The sequence below is a fragment of the Clarias gariepinus genome, chromosome 17 (genome assembly GCF_024256425.1).
Source record: "Clarias gariepinus isolate MV-2021 ecotype Netherlands chromosome 17, CGAR_prim_01v2, whole genome shotgun sequence".
NCBI lineage: Eukaryota > Metazoa > Chordata > Actinopteri > Siluriformes > Clariidae > Clarias > Clarias gariepinus.
The window spans coordinates 616,945-635,000 of NC_071116.1; the positions used below are offsets into that span (position 1 = coordinate 616,945).

General features: G+C 42.5%; 4 protein-coding genes across 6 annotated transcripts in view; 3 read left to right on the forward strand and 1 right to left on the reverse strand.

The window, feature by feature from the left end:
* Window positions 1-165: 165 nt before the first annotated feature.
* On the forward strand, window positions 166-4,785 carry tbl2 (transducin beta like 2). The gene is made up of 7 exons (XM_053515714.1): window positions 166-399; window positions 2,227-2,342; window positions 2,442-2,626; window positions 2,749-2,900; window positions 3,213-3,339; window positions 3,958-4,110; window positions 4,238-4,785. Exons 1-7 carry the CDS (start codon window positions 273-275, stop codon window positions 4,695-4,697), a joined length of 1,320 nt encoding a protein of 439 aa, XP_053371689.1. The 5' UTR covers window positions 166-272; the 3' UTR covers window positions 4,698-4,785.
* A 300-nt stretch (window positions 4,786-5,085) lies between these two features.
* On the forward strand, window positions 5,086-9,376 carry bcl7ba (BAF chromatin remodeling complex subunit BCL7B a). 2 transcript variants are annotated; one of them, XM_053515717.1, is made up of 7 exons: window positions 5,086-5,243; window positions 6,308-6,383; window positions 6,523-6,622; window positions 6,839-7,039; window positions 7,760-7,836; window positions 8,232-8,273; window positions 8,876-9,376. In XM_053515717.1, exons 1-7 carry the CDS (start codon window positions 5,152-5,154, stop codon window positions 8,888-8,890), a joined length of 603 nt encoding a protein of 200 aa, XP_053371692.1. In that variant the 5' UTR covers window positions 5,086-5,151; the 3' UTR covers window positions 8,891-9,376. The 2 variants fall into 2 exon arrangements, with proteins under 2 accessions (XP_053371692.1, XP_053371691.1); XM_053515716.1 differs by lacking the exon at window positions 8,876-9,376 and having other exon boundaries at window positions 8,232-8,815.
* A 290-nt stretch (window positions 9,377-9,666) lies between these two features.
* myl10 (myosin, light chain 10, regulatory) lies at window positions 9,667-11,790 on the reverse strand. Its single transcript, XM_053516002.1, has 7 exons — window positions 11,703-11,790; window positions 10,881-10,967; window positions 10,687-10,762; window positions 10,456-10,560; window positions 10,297-10,375; window positions 9,988-10,036; window positions 9,667-9,859 (listed from the first exon to the last, which is right to left on the reverse strand). The coding sequence occupies exons 1-7, from the start codon at window positions 11,703-11,705 to the stop codon at window positions 9,755-9,757; spliced, it is 504 nt and encodes a 167-aa protein (XP_053371977.1). The 5' UTR covers window positions 11,706-11,790; the 3' UTR covers window positions 9,667-9,754.
* A 5,879-nt stretch (window positions 11,791-17,669) lies between these two features.
* The window catches only part of cux1a (cut-like homeobox 1a), a 33,878-nt gene continuing 33,491 nt past the window's right edge, over window positions 17,670-18,056 (forward strand). The window contains exon 1 of one of the 2 annotated variants that reach the window (XM_053515998.1): window positions 17,670-17,920. In XM_053515998.1, the coding sequence (XP_053371973.1) occupies window positions 17,855-17,920 (66 nt within the window). In that variant the 5' untranslated portion in view covers window positions 17,670-17,854. The remainder of the gene's footprint in view (window positions 17,921-18,056) is intronic. The other variant, XM_053515997.1, reaches the window with a different exon arrangement.

Genomic DNA, 18,056 nt, shown 5'->3' on the forward strand with positions numbered 1-18,056 from the left:
AAAGTGTTATTAATCCGAGGCGTTAAAATGTTCGCTTATGTCCGCAGTGACGCGCCGAATCAGTCGAGACGGTTAGCCCATTTTCACGCATGCGTATTGGCGTGTTTGTGCTAGTGCGCATGCGCGGACAGGAAAGCGGAAGAGTTCCATGTAGTGTTTCTAGCAGTGTGTGTGTGTGTGAGAGAGAGAAAGAGAGAGAGGGGGGAGTGTGTGAGAGGGACAGAGAGTTTGTGTGTGTGTGTGTGTGTGTGTGTAACGTGGCAGACTTGGACATGGAGTTTGCTGCGCTCGTGGCCGTGTCAGTGATCATTGGAGCGCTGATTCTTTTAGTCGCTGTAGCAGTTAGCAAGCAGAAAGCTAAAGAGAGTGGAGAGGAGGAGCAGGACAACAAAGCAGCTGGTGAGTGTGTGTGAGTGAGTGAGTGAGTGTGTGTGTTCTCCTGTTTCAGTGTAACTCAGTCATGCATGTTGAACACAGGGCCTTTAATTAAAAGTTAAATAATGAAACCACGTGACCCTGATCTAACTAAGGTTAAAGGTCAGATCTGCTGGACTCCTCTGCAGTGTAGCTTCACATATCAGAATGCCTTAGTACAGCAGAATGCATTACACACAAACAGTGTACATACACTAGGCAGCTCTTAACACCTGCAGCTCTGTTTGTTTGTCCTTTTTAAATGTCCACAGTTGTTTGTCCTTTTTAAAACTTTTTTTATTATTGTTATTAGGGCCCAGGTAGGACCCTCTTGTTTTTCTAAGGATTTTTTTTCTTTTCCCCCTTTCTGTTCTTTGTTTTTCCAGCATCTGTGGACTATTCTTCATATGTACACATCACAAATGTTAACACTCACATACACACGCATCTTACACATGCACGCACACACGCACGCCCCTGACATTAGCTCTATATAGTATGTGAAGTGTGTGGTGCGCCCCGGGTGGAGATGGCGCAGGGTGCTTGGGCCCGCTCATCATTGCCGCAACTATATTTTTTATTATTATTATTATTATTGTTAATAAAAAAAACATATAGTTATATATTTGTATATATATGGAGGGGTGCATTTTTTTTATTTCGTGAAAGATGTAGTGAAGACACAGCACCATGGGCCCCAAGAAAGTAATCAAGGACGGTAGATAGAAGAAAAGGAAGACACTTTCAGTTTTGTTTTTAAAGCAGCGGTGCCAAGAGAAATCATAGATTAAGGTTAAGTGAGGTTTAATGTCTGTTTATTTAATATATTACTCCATTTACATGTCTTATCTAAATGTTTTGATTGTTGATGGGACAGTGCAATTCACAATATAAAATTTCACCTTAAAAACCTGCCTCCAGAATGGATTACATTTGTATGCCGAGGCCCCGCTGTATATACAATATTATAGATGGTTTGCAATTCCTCTAAAATCGTTCAGATGGTTCCCTAATTTATTAAATTTTTCTAAATTATTCACACATTATCAGGACAGCACCCATGTGGTAGGAGGGAATTATTTTCTTAGATAAAAAAACATTTAATCTAAATATTTATACTTACAGGATTACAGTATAAACTGAACTGCCTGAAAATAAGGATACATTTTTTTCCCAACATGCAGGGCTTTTTGGGGGTCTTAACATATTTACAGGAGATTTTGCTGCATAGCTCATACACACTTGCATGTATACATGTAAAATCTGGTACACATTTAGTACACATTTAGATCACACTGAGCTGAACAACTTGCACCATGGATGTGTTGGGTTCTACTCAATAGGAAGTCGGTTATTTTGGGTTGTTTGCAAAACACCCGCTGTGTTTCTAGTTGCTCAGGCGGAGGTGTCACAGGTGTTTGGGCCCGATCATTGTTGTTGATCATTGCTAATAATAAAACTACATCATCACTCTTACATTAAATGCAGCTTAGTGCTTTACAATGTGATGCTTCAATAAAAGTCAAAGTAAAAATAAATGTGAAATTACTATGAATTAATAATGTAAGTTAATTTAATTAAAATAATTAAACATAAAGGTAAGGTGAATAATAAAAGTTTAACATGGTGTTCCAGATGTTTGCTGCTGCTCTGATGTTTGAGGTGATGAGAAGAGAAGGTTAAAGCTGACTGAGTGACGAGGAATAAACCATTAGAGCTCCTGATTATTTAACTTTTGCACTCATAGTTGTTGTCTCTGGCTGTGAGGTTTAGGTTTCACTCATGTTCATGTCTGTTTTTACAAAACCTCAGAAGAGAGCTCGGTGAAGTCGTCCGCTGCAAAGAAGCAAAAAGCACAGCAGCGCCCTCGTAAGGAGAAACCTCAGCAGCACAACTTCACCCACCCGCTGCTCGCCTCTTCGCTGAAGGTACGGAGCCACCTCTGCTAATTCTCACAGCACTCAGATGGTTTTAAAGTATTTACTCTGTGTGTGTGTGTGTGTGTGTGTGTGTGTGTGTGCTGTCAGAGTCACAGCGGTGCAGTGACATGTCTGGACTTCAGCAGTAACGGGAAATACCTGGCCTCCTGCGCTGACGATCGCACCGTCCGCATCTGGAGCACTAAAGACTTCCTGCTCAGAGATCACAAATGTCTGAGGGCCAACGTTGAGTACGACCACGCCACGCTCGTCCGCTTCAGCCCCGACTCCAGGTCTGTCTCTATCTCTCTCACAAACACTTCTTACAATCACAATTTTTACACTTATTAGAATCAAATCTAAAGAAAAGCCCAAGTCTTTTATAGTGATGATGATGATGATGATGTTCCTGCAGAGCGTTTATTACATGGCTGGCGAATGGAGAGACGATTCGTATTTTTAAAATGAACAAGAAGGACGACGGCACGTTCAGTTTTAAAGCAGCTCCGGAGGATTTCCCCCAAAAACACAAAGGCGTCGTCATCGACATGGCCATCGCAGACACAGGTTCACTATACACATCTCACACACACACACAAACTATAATCATGCATTTAATTCTTGTACACCTGAAACTTTACATTCTGTGGCGCTTCCTGTACGTGTATACAGTACACCAGCAAACATGCGGCTAATGTGCGGCGTTATATTTGTGACTTGTTCCTAAAAACATTTCCAGCATCCTGCCGCATCACTGATGGATCTGAGCTTCCTCAGGAAATAAAGTCTGCTCAAACCCTTCTTATAATTGGTGTTGGTCCTCCAGTCCAATCTGCTGTTTCAATCTGTGTGTGTGTGTGTGTGTGTCATGTGTTAAAGGCAAGTTTATCATGACTGCGTCGGTTGACACCACCATCATCATCTGGGACCTAAAGGGAGAAGTGTTGGCGTCCATCAACACCAACCAGATGACCACCACACACGCTGCTGTGTCTCCCTGCGGCAGGTCAGACTCACACACACACACACACACACACACACACTGTCTCTCTCTCTCTCTCTCACACATACACAAACACACGCACTCTCTCTCTCACATGCGCGCACTCTCTCTCTCTCTCACACGCACACACACACTGTGTCTCCCTGCGGCAGGTAAGTGCACACGCTACACACACTAGACTCATATACACTACACACAATATATACACACGTTGGACACTAGCCACAAACAAACTACACACTTACTACCAATACACACACACCAACCACTACACAGTACAAATTCGATGTATTAGTCTCTAAAATATTTGTTTTAATATATTAATATTTAAGATTAAAAGTAATTATTTTAAGCTGTTTATGGAGTGTGTGAGTTGTGTTGCGTGATGTTTAATATACAGTATTTGTAGTTGAAACTTAGTTGTAATTATAAAATTATAATTTAAAATAACATCCTACAATTTCGCTAATCGCAATTTAGGTTATTTTGATTGTTTAATATTTATATTTTATTGTATTTGTTCAATGAAAAGTATTATTAGAATAATGTGTAAACCTTATGTGTATAATAAATTATTTAAACATAATATTTATTGAATAATGTTTTTTTTTGTGTGTGCAGATTTGTTGCAGCCTGTGGCTTCACTCCTGATGTTAAAGTTTGGGAAGTGTGTTTTGCTAAAACAGGAGAGTTTAAAGAAGTGACTCGAGCTTTCGACCTTAAAGGTCATTCAGCCGGAGTGTATGACTTCGATTTCTCCAACGACTCCCGCAGGTCTCAGTCTTTCTCTCTCTCTCTCTCTCTCTCTCACACAACACTCACACTATATTGTGCAAGCCATTAAGGGATTCGGCTCTGTGTACTCTCAGTCTGCTCATTGTGTGTGTGTGTTGGTTCACAGAATGGTGACGGTGTCTAAGGACAGCACGTGGAGACTCTGGGACACGGATGTGGAGTATAAGAAGCAGCAGGACCCGTACCTCCTCCGATCCGTGCCGTGCCGGGTGTCGGAGGGGAGCCGTATCGCTTTGTCTCCGGACGGGCGCGCGGTCGCCGTGTCTAACGGCCGAGACGTTTACATGTACAGTGCGAGCTCGGGTGAGTTGGAGGAGGAATTCCACGACGTCCACAGCGAGGACATCACCGTCCTCAGATTCGACATTAACAACCGCTTCCTGGTGAGCAGCGGTGACCGCGCAATCCGCGTCTTCCACAACGTGACGGGTTACCGCGCCGCCATCGCCGACATGCAGGCGCTGCTGAAAAAGAGCACCAACGCCGGCGTGAAGCAGCGCCTTCAGCAGCAGATCACCGACGCACAGACCGCACTGGACGCCATCACCAGCGCCCAGAACCACTGACCGGGGCGTCCGCCCACCTGCTGTGTGCAGGCCGGGTCTGAGTCTGAGTCTGGCACGCTGCTTTTAATCAATAAAACTGGAGTGTTTATACCACGGGTTATGTTTTTTGAGTTTGATAAATACTTCTGAAAAATAAAGTTGAGAACTTTGATATTTTAACACAAAGTTACCAATAATACAGTACTCTAATTGAATTTATTATTTGTTACGTCTGAGTGTCTGACAATGACTTCATCTAGAATCCAATACTTATTTGGTTCAGTTTAAAGAGTTTTAAATCAGAGAACTGAAGCCTAAGCTCACATTCAGGTCTGAGGTAAAGCACGAGGGGGCGGGGTCACGTGAGGTCTCGCGAGACGTTGGGAGGGTGACGCGGCGCGAGAGCGCGACACGGTTGCGGCTAAAAGAGGAAGCTAACTAGTTACTTCAGACTTTATAAGAATCCCATTTAAAGATGTCGGGGCGCTCGGTTCGCGCGGAGACAAGAAGCCGGGCTAAAGATGACATTAAGAAGGTGATGGCGGCGATAGAGCGAGTCCGGAGATGGTGAGTAGCGAAACGAGGAGCTTTCTGAGGGGAAAAAGAGAGAGATTTCTACTGAAGAGAAAGTTCTGAGTCGGGAAGGGGCTGGGCCTTACCGCGGGATAGGAGTTGATTGGCGTGTGAGTGGACCAATAGACGTTGACATTGAGCCGTTTCCATAGAGGCAGGTGTCATGTTAATGAGGGGCGGGGCCAAAGCGCTGATTTGTAATAAATTTGCATATAGGCTTTGCTGAGGCAGCGAGGTTTAAAACTATTCGTATTTATAAACCCGTATATATTATATATATATTTATATGACGGAGTGCGTTTTATTTAACATGAGGGACATTTTAAAGAAGTATTAAAGTTTAGATAGGGGAAGGTGCTGTGGGAGTGAAGTGATCACCTTTAGTTCACTATAGACATGATGTAAAGCTGAGACATTAATAATATCAGCCCAGTGCTCCACACACTGTGACACATTGGAGAGTGCAGTAGCTTTATATTTAATATAATCACCTTATTTATCCTGTATGTTAATGAGGAGCTGATCTGTGGGCGGAGTCCTACAAACTTTTCTCCACACTTCTTTTTAAACAATATTTTTAATTAAGTTTATAAATAATTTCATACATAACAATAGACTAAACTATAAAGAATATCATCCAATTTCTGCAAATATTTAGAATGAAATTATTTTCCCATATTTATATGAATATACATACACACACACAAAAGAATCACTAACAAATGATTAAATAAAAAATAAGTAAATATTAATAAAATTAGTAAAACACAACAGACATATTTAAAAAAGTCTGCTGCCTCCCCCGTGACTGTGTAAGTTATACAAGGTGTCCTGATCATTCTTCTGGCCTGCAGGAGTCCAAAATCAATGAAAAGTGAGTGTTTTGGATTAACAATAAAGTCATGTGGACACTGTTTATACCTAAAATACACAGTTTTGTTTGACAAGACACCTTCACTCCAACAATTACAGATATAATCTTAACAATAACTTTCCAGTAGTAGGTTCTTCACACTCTGCGTTTATTAAATGAATAAATATGTATTTATGTAAATCAGGGAGAAGAAGTGGGTGACTGTTGGAGACACGTCCCTGAGGATCTTCAAGTGGGTTCCTGTAGTGGACACCAAGGAGGTAGGGAACACCAGCAGGGACTTTACACTCACACACTAATCTGGAAAATAAATAATAAACAACTCTTTAACAATACATTAGTATAAGTGATGTGATTAATGAATGGTGTAAAGTCTAACGTGATGTTCCTGACCTGCAGAAGGAGAAGAGTAAAGTTCCAGCTGCCGAGGTTCAGATAAACACTTTCTCTTCAGAGGATACCACTGATAACTCCTGCACTGCTCTGCTAGACTACCAAGGTGCGCGCGCACACACACACACACACACACACACACACAGAGGAACTGATGTGTAAAGTGCTGGACGTGATAAGGGTGTGTCGGGTTTGTTGATGATCATCGTTGCTGTGAGATCCAGATTTAGTGTTCTCCAGATTACACAATTTACAATAAACCCTTTATACTTTTATTTACCTTGTGTTCTCTCTTTGTGTGTGTGTGTGTGTGTGTGTGTAGATGAGAACAGCAGCCACAGCTCTCTCTCAGACTCGTTCCAGAGTAAAGTGATCCCCGCCGACAGCAGCACCAACTCCAGTCCACAGCGCAGTGAGCCCGTCAGCCCCGCCACACACACTCACACTCACACACTATCACACACCCACGAGTACCGCCCCGACGAACCACCGCCACCCACACTCGGACAGGAGTGTTTGGAGGGTGAGGATACGTGTGTGCATGCACATACACACACACACACACACCTCTTACACATGTATGTTTATTATCAAACACTTGGTTATTATCATTTTTATTAATTGTTTATTTGGTAATTTTTTAAATGATAAAAGTAATTACATTGTTAATAATATATGCTCAGTGGTAAAGTTCTCGCGCTATCATCCAGAGATCGCTGGTTCGATTCCCGGGTGATGCTGTAACCTCTCACAGCCGGAGGTATAGAGAGAGCTGATTGGCCGAGCTCTCTCAGGGGGGAGGGATGAGAGGTACTTAGTGCTCCCACATTAATCACGGCTCTACAGCCAATCAGGGGCGTCTGTGAGCTCACGCACGCGGAAGGAGATGCGCCCCCAATGGTGTGTGAGTGAACAGTTCGAAAAGATGCGGCTGGCGTCACGTAGTTCAGACGAAACACGTGATAGTCTTTGTCCCTCCCGACTGAGTGGTAGTATTAGCCTTAATGTGGAGCCCCCTAGTGACTGGGAGGAATTGGCCACCACTAAATTAGAGAGAAAATCGGGAAGAAAAAAAAAAATATATATATATATATATATATATATATATATATATATTCCTCTTTATTATTTTTGGAAAGTTTTCTTATAAACATTATTATTATTATTATTTATTTTATTATTATTATTATTAGAGTGTAATAAATATATATATGTGTGTGTGGTTGTTTGTGTGTGTGTATAGAGACGTCGCTGCAGAGTGAGATGGCTGATGAACCACCGACGCTGATTAAAGAAGATATTTTACCTGTTACAGCTCAGGTAAGTCCTGCACATTATAATAACTTATATAATAATAATCATTACTATTAGAGTAAACATGTAAAGGGAACTGGTTCAGCGTTAATCAGGTGAGGGTCAGGTGACCAGGCCGGGGCGGGAACAACAAGAGGGTGAGGAACGGGTTCAGTGTCCTGGGGTCAGTCTGGAAAATGCTGTGTGATATAGAGCAGCAGAATGAACACACACACACACACACATACACACACACACACACACACACACACACACACCGAACATGAACCTACATGAACGTGTGTGTGTGTGTGTGTGTGTGTGTGTCATCACTGATCAGGTGAAGGTCATGTCGTGACCCTGACATGTTTAACTCGAGCGAAACAAAAACATAATTTTTTGTTTGTTTGTTTTTTATTCAGGAAGAAGAAGAGGAAGACTCTGGAGCTCCGCCTATTAAAAGAGTGTGTACTGAGCAGACGTCTGTTCTCCAGTCTATTCTGACCAGTTAACACACACACTTTAAAATATGCACGCACACACACACACACACACACACACACACACACACCAGTAATCATTCCTGCACTGGGAGCGAAGCAGGTGTGCTGCGTTTGTGCCCTCTGTACCAGGGGTGAAGCTCAGCCGATGAACTGCTGCAAGGCATTCTGGGTAACATACTGTAGCACCAGGTAGAGAATTTAGAGGCATTTGTTGTCATTTATTATTATCAGATACAGAATATAGTTTAAACATTTAAGTCTGAGACGTTTTGTCCGGCTGCACTCGGCTGAGACCTCAGACCAGACGATCGGCTCGGGGCGTCTAAACACTGAGAATAAATATATAAATAAATGAAGCGGCAGTTCATCGACGATTCCTCCATAACTGGTACAGATCACCGGTTTCAAGATTATTCAAGATTATTTTTATAAAATTACCTGTTGGTTCACATGATCAGAGTCTGTTACAGTAAATTATACACACACACACACACACACACACACAAAGCACTGTACGTACACACAAAGATGGATTATATTCTAAAGATTCTTTTATCTTACAGTTAAAACAGGAGTAATTAATATTATTGAGGTGGTTTATGCGCTCGTCTCATGGCTGTAAGTGACCTCCAGGACTCAGGACGGTGAGATCAGTGAGATCAGTGATGAGATCAGTGAGATCAGCGTGAGTCTTCCTGGTGTTTGATGCTGAATCGTGTGTTTAGTTTCTGTTGGTTTGGTGCTGAGCTCTTGTTCCTGTGAGACCTCGGCCGTTGAAACTCTTCATCATCCTGCAGGATCATAACCGTGTGCTGTGATGGGAGAGGATTGCATTTAAAAAATTATGTTTAGCTGCTGATGTTGATGATGATGATGATGATAACTGTACACTGGTTAAGTGGCACATTTGATGTTGAATTTATAATTTTATTTAAAATGTCATTAAAATATTAGAACGGCTCAGAGTCTCTCTTTTTCTGTCGTCTGTTCTCCAGCTGAGAGTAACGCTCTATTTTATTGCATGTTAATAAAGTATGTTTTTATAATGTACAAATAAAAAATTAATACTAAAGGTTTCAGTGCAGAGTTTATTCAGTAGTACAGGTGTGTGTGTGTGTGTGTGTGTGTGTGTGTGTGTGTGTGTGAAAAGTGATGATGATAGTTAAAGAAAGAAAGGACATTATTTATTCCTTATTTGTGTCTCCGTTCTGTTTACTTGTTTAGAATTCATTATTTAGTCTGAGATTCAGTCCTCTCTCTTACACACACACACACACACACACACACACCTTGCCGGAGAAATCTTTAATAAAACATTCTAGTGTTTTCTGAAGAAATTACTGAGATCCTGATGTGAGTTTTTAACTCTTTATTGACAAAGGCAAAGAAACACAAACACACACATAAACACACACACACACACGGGTGAGGCGGGGCGAGGCTCACTCCTGCTCCTTGTCCTCTCCGTGAGTGATGACGTAGCACAGGTTCTTGTAGTCCAGGTTTCCTGCGACGTCCAGCGGGAAGTTTGTGAACATCTGGTTTATCTGATAGAGACGGAGGGAAGGAAGAAAGGAACGAACACTTAATTACATCGATAAAGACGAATAAAAGACATGCAAGAGTACACGGATGAGACGGGCGATAGATCGGACGGATGAAGAGCGAGACTCACTTCTGCCTCTGTGAATTTGTCTGCTTGGGACATGAGATGATATTTGATCCTGAAATGTGGAAATAAACAGATTTCAATAATTTAATTCAACAAAACATTTGAAAATCAAAGCAGAAACAAATTAACCAAATCAAAATAAAAAATATATATAAAATTTCTACAATTATTAAATACTACAGAATACCAGGAATGAGAGATCTACCAATAAATTCAATAAAATAATTAGAATAGATTAAATATTGTGTGTGTGTGTGTGTGTGTGTGTGTGTGTGTGTGTGTGACTGGTCCCCTCAGAGCTCCATCACTCACTCGTCTCCTTTAATGATCCCCGTTCCCTCAGGGTCGAAAATCTTAAAGGCGGCCAGAATGTTCTCCTCAGGATCCGTTCCTGCAGAAGCAGAGCAGAGAGGTTAGTGTGTGTTTAAAATGTGTGTGTGTGTGTGTGTGTGTTTGTGTTTGTGTTCTCACCCTTGAGTTTCTCTCCAAACATGCTGAGGAAGATGGTGAAATTTATGGGACCTGGAGCTTCCTTCAGCATCTCATCCAGCTCATCATTACCCACGTTCAGACGTCCTGATACACACACACACACACACAACAGATAAGAAAGTATCATGTAGAGCAGTCTATCTGTCTGTCCCTCTGTGTCCCTCTGTCCCTCTGTGTCTCTCTTTCCTTCTGTCCCTCTGTGTCTCTCACCCAGGGCAGCGAAGGTGTCCCTCAGGTCGTTCTTGTCGATGAAGCCGTCTCTGTTCTGGTCCATGATGGTGAAAGCCTGTGAGGACAGTGAGGAAGGTGAAGCGAGGACGTTGTTTTGTAAATAATTATAACTAAATTCTTGTCCGATTCTTGTTCTTATTAATCTCCTTCTTGCTGCTGTGATTGTGTCTCACCTCCTTAAACTCTTGGATCTGAGACTGCTCGAACATGCTGAAGACGTTGGAGCTCGCGGCTTCCTTCTTCTTTGCCTTTTTGGGAGCCTGAGATTTAAACACACACACGTTACTGTAGCCCTCAGGTCACTCACCCCCTCTGTATTAACTAAGGATTATAAGGTGCTGCACACCAGGAGGCGTCCCTCTCATCACCCCGAATCATCTCCTCCAACAGCTCGCCCTCTAAGTGCTTTATTCCTCTTACACCACAGTAACAGTTACAGGGTTTGGTGTATTAAAGAGCGACACATCATACTTTTCATCTATTTATAGTTACAGTAATGTTTGTGAAGCGCGCGAGTTCCTCTTGTCACTGACATTACAGCCGCTATAAACACTCGCTCCCTCAGCAGCTTCTCTTTAAGTTAATAAGAGAAAAAAAAAACTGCAGCTTGTTAAATCGCATTACTGAGAAACCGTAAAGAAGCGTAAACTCCTCTGTCCTGAAGATCTGGGGAAGTCACGGCTTTACCTCTGACACTGGAGACTCCACATCTTCACCACATCAACACTCTTATTGTAACCTGTTTATTATTCCTCTGGGCGAGCTGGTACCATGGAAACGATAATGTATCAGAGCGAGCCTGTTATATAAACCTGCACTATCGTCTGAGCTGCTGTTGGAGAGAATTAATCAACACCTGACGACCAATCAGAGCGCAGTGCATTTAGTACACATTACTACAGAAAAACTTATCTGTCTGTCTGCCTGTCTGTCTGTCTGCCTGTCTGTCTGTCTGTCTGTCTGTCTGTCTGTCTAGGAGAGTAGAGGAGGCCTACCATTGTGCTGATCTTCTTGTTCTCTTCCTGATTGAAGGACAGATGAGGAGACGCAGGAGAAAATCTTTTCACGCTTTATATACTCCAGCGCCTTCGGATGTTTGTTCTAAGTTTAGATAAAGGAGGAGGAACAACAGAGGCATTGTTTCCTTATAGAGAATGAACACTGACCCCCACCACACCACAAATACCCCCAAATACCCCCCACCACACCCTAACTCACAGCCCCCGCTGGTGTAAAGGACAGATGCTCGGTGTGAAGTCCTGCTATCTTAAGAGAGTGTGTGTGTGTGTGTGTGTTGTTTTAACAACACATGTCATTGTCCAAACAAGCTGTGTGTGTGGTGTGTGTGTGTGTGTGTGTGTGGTGTGTGTGTGTCTGATTACAATAAAGAGATTTTACATTAGTCCTTCCATCATTATGTCCTGCAGTGGAAGTGTATTAACTCTTTATGTTCTGTTCATATTTACATGTTTTTGTAATATGGTATAAATTGTGATTTGTGTGTGTGTGTGTGTGTGTGTGTGTGTGTGTGTCCACATGACATCATCCAAGAACATTACTCTGCCGAATCATTATTTATTTTATAGGTTAAGGTAAATATATATTAATATAAGACAGTGTCTGGCCAGAAGGTCCCGTCTGTGATTATATGAGTGAGTATTGACGAGGATGTGATTGGATAATGACTGCTGTGATCAATGTGTTTCAGCTGTAACGAGGAGCTTCTCATTTCATACACAGACGTGAGGGAGACGTGTCACGTGATCGTGGAAATGACGTGTTTCAGAAGAGTGGAACCGGGTTGCCAAGTGTCCGAGACATCATTAAACTTCACAGAGGAAATCTGATCAACACGTCCTGAATGAGTGTGATGGAGATCACTCACACACCTCACACACCTGGAGAAGTCACATGACCAGGGAACATGTCTAGTAGAAACCAGAGCTGTGTTTAATACTAAAAGTAAGAGCGTTCCAACCCCCCGCGAATGTACTGAATCAGCAGGTTATCAGATCTATGGAGTTTCTCTTCCCTGAAGGTATGAACGTGTTCCAGGATTCCATGAGTGTGTAAGCGTGGTTCAGGGAGCACGTGGAGTCCTGACCCCGGTGAAGGTCTTTGTGATGTTCTGGAGAAGACTGGGATATAAGATCTTATCTTTCTTGCTAGAGATCTGATCCTGTAAAATCTGTAATGTGTAGAATAAAACAGTGAAGTGATGCAGACTTCATATAGTAATCATATAGTAAGTCCAGCTCTTACTCCTGACTGCAGCAATGATCCAGTGACCTTTCAGCTGGTTAGCAAAGGTTAGATAGTGGAACTCTGATCTCCATCACCTGGACCTTTAAACCACCACAGAGTCGTACGGAACTACTTCCCGAATTAAATATCCAGGTTCAGGATTTACTACAACAAAACATCAATCGTTTCCTGACTGACTGAAAACCTTCTGTATCTTTTTACTTTACACACTTTATACACACACTTTATATGTGTGTGTTTCATTCAGAGCCTGAAGATCTCACACTTACAACTCTAAAACATCTCTGTGTTCGCTTACTTTGTGTAGGTTTAGTCAAGAGAGTTTTGGGAGTTTCAGGAACTGTTAGAGGAACTCTGGAGAACCCTTGAAGAACCTTTGAAGAACCCTTGAGGAAACCATGAGGATTTTCTGAAGTGGCTTTGTAACATGTTTTTATAAACTTAGATGTGTCTGACAGTATAAAATAATTATCAGTTCATCCTGGCCCTCAACATGAGCCCGTCCCTCATACTGACTCCACCCCTAATACTGGCCCCTCCCCTCAACCTGTCCCTGTCCCTACAGAGAGATCTTGTCAATCAGCACTTCACAATAGATGTAAAGTTACGAGACATGTCCTATCTAGTTTTCCCGATTCCTTCTTCCCTCCCTCATTTTTATTACCCCAACCCCTTGTTTTTATGTCCCCTTGCTCCCTCCTGAGTCTCTGAAGGTAACTGATGGATCAGTGCTGGCATGTGTGAGAGCAGTTGGAGGAGGACTCGTCATTCCTGACATTTGTGTCGTCGCTCAAATGAACAGCCAGACCTTGACTCCTTCCACCTGCTGTTCACACACCCAACATGGAAACTACCACACACACACACACACACACACACTGAAGAGAGCTCAACTCCTCTGCATAAAAGAACATGTTTAAATAAAGAAAGCACACAATAGGCGGCTCAGTCTGAGTAAAGGAGCCTCACGTCGGGTTCAGCTTTCTGCTTTAGTGTTCAGGAATAACCTTCAGTTCCACTAGAATGTTAATAATAGCTCTATTTCTGTCACATCCTTTATTCAGCTCAACGCCTTTTACTGTAACGATAAACAAATCAATTATCTCACAGATATAATATAGGCACAATTACAGCTGTTTGGGAGAAATGTAATAAAATAGGGTGATATGTACAGAAATATGGGGGTGATATGTATAGAGGTATGGGGGTGATATGTACAGGGGTATTGGGGTGATATGTACAGGGGTATGGGGGTTATATGTATAGGGGTATGGGGGTGATATGTATAGGGGTATGGGGTGATATGTATAGGGGTATTGGGGTGATATGTACAGGGGTATGGGGGTTATATGTATAGGGGTATGGGGTAATATGTATAGGGGTATGGGGTGATATGTATAGGGGTATGGGGTGATATGTACAGGGGTACGGTGTGATATGTATACGGGTATGGGGTGATATGTATTGGGGTATTGGGGTGATATGTATAGGGGTATGGGGTGATATGTATAGGGGTATTGGGGTGATATGTACAGGGGTACGGGGTGATATGTACGAGGGTACGGTGTGATATGTATAGGGGTATGGGGTGATATGTATTGGGGTATTGGGGTGATATGTACAGGGGTACGGGGTGATATGTATAGGGGTACGGGGTGATATGTATAGGGGTATGGGGTGATATGTATAGGGGTATGGGGTGATATGTATAGGGGTATTGGGGTGATATGTATAGGGGTACGGGGTGATATGTATAGGGGTATGGGGTGATATGTATAGGGGTATTGGGGTGATATGTATAGGGGTATGGGGTGATATGTATAGGGGTATTGGGGTGATATGTACAGGGGTACGGGGTGATATGTATAGGGGTACGGGGTGATATGTATAGGGGTATGGGGTGATATGTATAGGGGTACGGGGTGATATGTACAGGGGTACGGGGTGATATGTATAGGGGTATGGGGTGATATGTATAGGGGTATGGGGTGATATGTACAGGGGTACGGTGTGATATGTATAGGGGTACGGGGTGATATGTATAGGGGTATGGGGTGATATGTATTGGGGTATTGGGGTGATATGTATAGGGGTATGGGGTGATATGTATAGGGGTATTGGGGTGATATGTACAGGGGTACGGGGTGATATGTATAGGGGTATGGGGTGATATGTATAGGGTATGGGGTGATATGTATAGGGGTACGGGGTGATATGTACAGGGGTACGGGGTGATATGTATAGGGGTATGGGGTGATATGTATTGGGGTATTGGGGTGATATGTACAGGGGTACGGTGTAATATGTATTGGGGTATTGGGGTGATAAGTACAGGGGTATGGTGTGATATGTATAGGGGTATGGGGTGATATGTATAGGGGTATGGTGTGATATGTATAGGGGTATGGGGTGATATGTATAGGGGTATTGGGGTGATATGTATAGGGGTATGGGGTAATATGTATAGGGTATGGGGTGATATGTATAGGGGTATGGGGTGATATGTATAGGGTATGGGGTGATATGTATAGGGGTATGGGGTGATATGTATAGGGGTATGGGGTGATATGTATTGGGGTATTGGGGTGATATGTATAGGGGTATGGGGTGATATGTATAGGGGTATTGGGGTGATATGTACAGGGGTACGGGGTGAAATGTATAGGGGTATTGGGGTGATATGTATAGGGGTACGGGGTGATATGTATAGGGGTATTGGGGTGATATGTATAGGGGTACGGGGTGATATGTATAGGGTATGGGGTGATATGTATAGGGTATGGGGTGATATGTATAGGGGTATGGGGTGATATGTATAGGGGCTCCTTAAGCATGAAGCCAAATACAAACAGGTACACAGGTGTAAGTTATAAATGTGAGATATTAAATATGAGTTGTAATATTTTGTCAAATAAAATGTTCACACATGCACAAACAAACAGACTGCACTTTCATTATAATCCTTTTCCATGTTATTAATATATTATTACACCACTGCACTGCTGAATAGTTACAGATTAAACCTACATGTGTTGATGTAGTGAAAGTTTCTGTAAGAAGACATTGATTTAATAATGGAAGGAGTCTCCAATGTCAGATTTAAAGCTGTAATTTTGGGCTTTCTCACATGTTGAGGCCAGAGGAGTTTATGTTTGGTGGTTTCTCAATAGGTTGGAAGAACTTTTTTACCCTTATTAGCTTGAAGAGAGACAGTAAAGAGATGCTGGTAAAGGTACGAGTGCTTATAGCTGCTATAATGTTACATGTAGCTACAAATATATGTTGGTGAATTTCTGGCATATAAAACCAACTTTGTTGTTCAGTACACAGAGATAAATTGAGGTAGGTTTATACAGAGAGAGAGAGAGAGATAGGTATGAGTGAACAACATGGTACCATATTTAATCAAATTAGCTCAGTGGTTAAGGCATTGGACCACGGTTCGGAAGATCCCAGGTTCAAACCCCACAACCACCAGGTTGCCACTGTTGGGCCCTTGAGCGCGGCCCTTAACCCTTAACTGCTCAGATGTGTAATGAGATAAAAATGTAAGTCGCTCTGGATAAGAGCGTCTGCCAAATGTGTAAATGCAGTAGACATTGGTTATGGACACGCCCCTTTTTAATGCTTCTTACATTTACATTTAGGCATTTGGCAGACGCGCGTATGCAGAACGACTTCTTTAACCTTAAACTGATCCTCAAAATGGAGCTAAACTGTATTGGTGTAATTTGTCCGGTAGAAGATCTTTAGGTATTTGATGATTAAGTTAATTAAGTCATTAAATCATTTGAGTCATGAGTAGATGTCTCTGGCTAGTCTGCTATGTTAAGTAGAGTAATGGAAGTGTAAGTAGTTAAAGTAATGTTGCTGCTAAAAATATAAACAGCAGGCATTATTTTTCACGCAACAACCTTTTACCACCAGTACGTCACACACCTGAACAGCCGCCTAGGCATCCCAGGAAGACAGTGGGCACATTCATTTAAAAGGTAAATACCAATATCATTAGGACTAATATATAACTATATAATTATATATAACTTAGGGAGTTATTAGACACTTTTTGGCATAAGTGGCATCGCATCGCAACGGCTGAATTGTTTGAGATATCAACAATACCTTGGGGATTTTGCATCCTCAATGTCTTGAGATTTTATTGGCCCGGTTTGGTGATGATCCTGTAAATCCCCTAGAAGGAGTATATTAAACTCCATTGGGTGCATTTTGCCCAAAATTTTCCCAAAGTCACTGACTTCCTGTTGAGTTTATGACATGCATAATGAAAGTGCAAGTGTGTATGAACTATGTAGTTAAATCTCCTGTGAAGGCCCAGTGCCACGCCCACGCCCCAATCATGTGTCCTAACAACAACTAGGGTTTTACTTGCAGCACCTCACACACCTGAAGAGAGAAATGCTTTTATAATATAATATAAAATAATATAATATAATATAATATAGTGTAAGCTCTTTTACATGAGCTGATAAGTCATCTCGTATACACACACCGTGCAGCGCTCAGTGTGTGTGTGTGTGTGTGTGCGGTTCTGCCGCTAGATGGCGCTCCGCCCTCATGATCATGTTATTCTATCGACCCTCTCTCATTCATAATCCTCCAAAACTACTTCAGAACTGTAACGATAATATTTCTGTTTCAGGTGAGACAGTAGGTCGAAGTGACGGGAGCGCGCAACACCTCTCTGTACGGTACACGGGAGCGCGCGTTCATTAGGACTGACCGCTCGCGCTTCCCGCTCCGCTCCGTGTTTTTGCGCGCGCTCCTTCCACTTTTCACCCCGAATTACTCCTCCATCTCTCTCTCTCTCTCACACACACACACACACACACACTCTCTCTCAGTGGGTTCATTATGAGGGAAGATGGCGGCAGCGCGCGCAGGACTGATGTGCCAGCGGTGGCGGCGCTTTGATCTCCAGCAGCTGCAGGTGAGCGCGCGCGGCTTCACTCTCCGTCCGTCCGTCCGTCCGTCCGTGTGTGTGTGTGTGTGTGTTTATTAACGATCTTACTGAAGTGGGCTGGAGACCACGTGTGTGTGTGTGTGTGTGTAAGAGAGAGAGTGTT

Excerpts from the sequence above, each read along its gene's own strand:
- myl10 (XM_053516002.1), bottom strand. Across the intron at positions 10,763-10,880 it reads AGATCCAAGAGTTTAAGGAG|GCTTTCACCATCATGGACCA; the intron begins GTGAGACACAAT and ends CTGTCCTCACAG. Across the intron at positions 10,376-10,455 it reads GTTTGGAGAGAAACTCAAGG|GAACGGATCCTGAGGAGAAC; the intron begins GTGAGAACACAA and ends CTGCTTCTGCAG.
- bcl7ba (XM_053515716.1), top strand. The coding sequence starts at position 5,152 with ATGTCGGGGCGCTCGGTTCGCGCGGAGACAAGAAGCCGGGCTAAAGAT. Across the intron at positions 6,623-6,838 it reads TGCTCTGCTAGACTACCAAG|ATGAGAACAGCAGCCACAGC; the intron begins GTGCGCGCGCAC and ends GTGTGTGTGTAG. Across the intron at positions 7,040-7,759 it reads CGGACAGGAGTGTTTGGAGG|AGACGTCGCTGCAGAGTGAG; the intron begins GTGAGGATACGT and ends GTGTGTGTATAG.
- tbl2 (XM_053515714.1), top strand. The coding sequence starts at position 273 with ATGGAGTTTGCTGCGCTCGTGGCCGTGTCAGTGATCATTGGAGCGCTG. Across the intron at positions 2,627-2,748 it reads CGCTTCAGCCCCGACTCCAG|AGCGTTTATTACATGGCTGG; the intron begins GTCTGTCTCTAT and ends ATGTTCCTGCAG. Across the intron at positions 4,111-4,237 it reads TTCTCCAACGACTCCCGCAG|AATGGTGACGGTGTCTAAGG; the intron begins GTCTCAGTCTTT and ends GTTGGTTCACAG.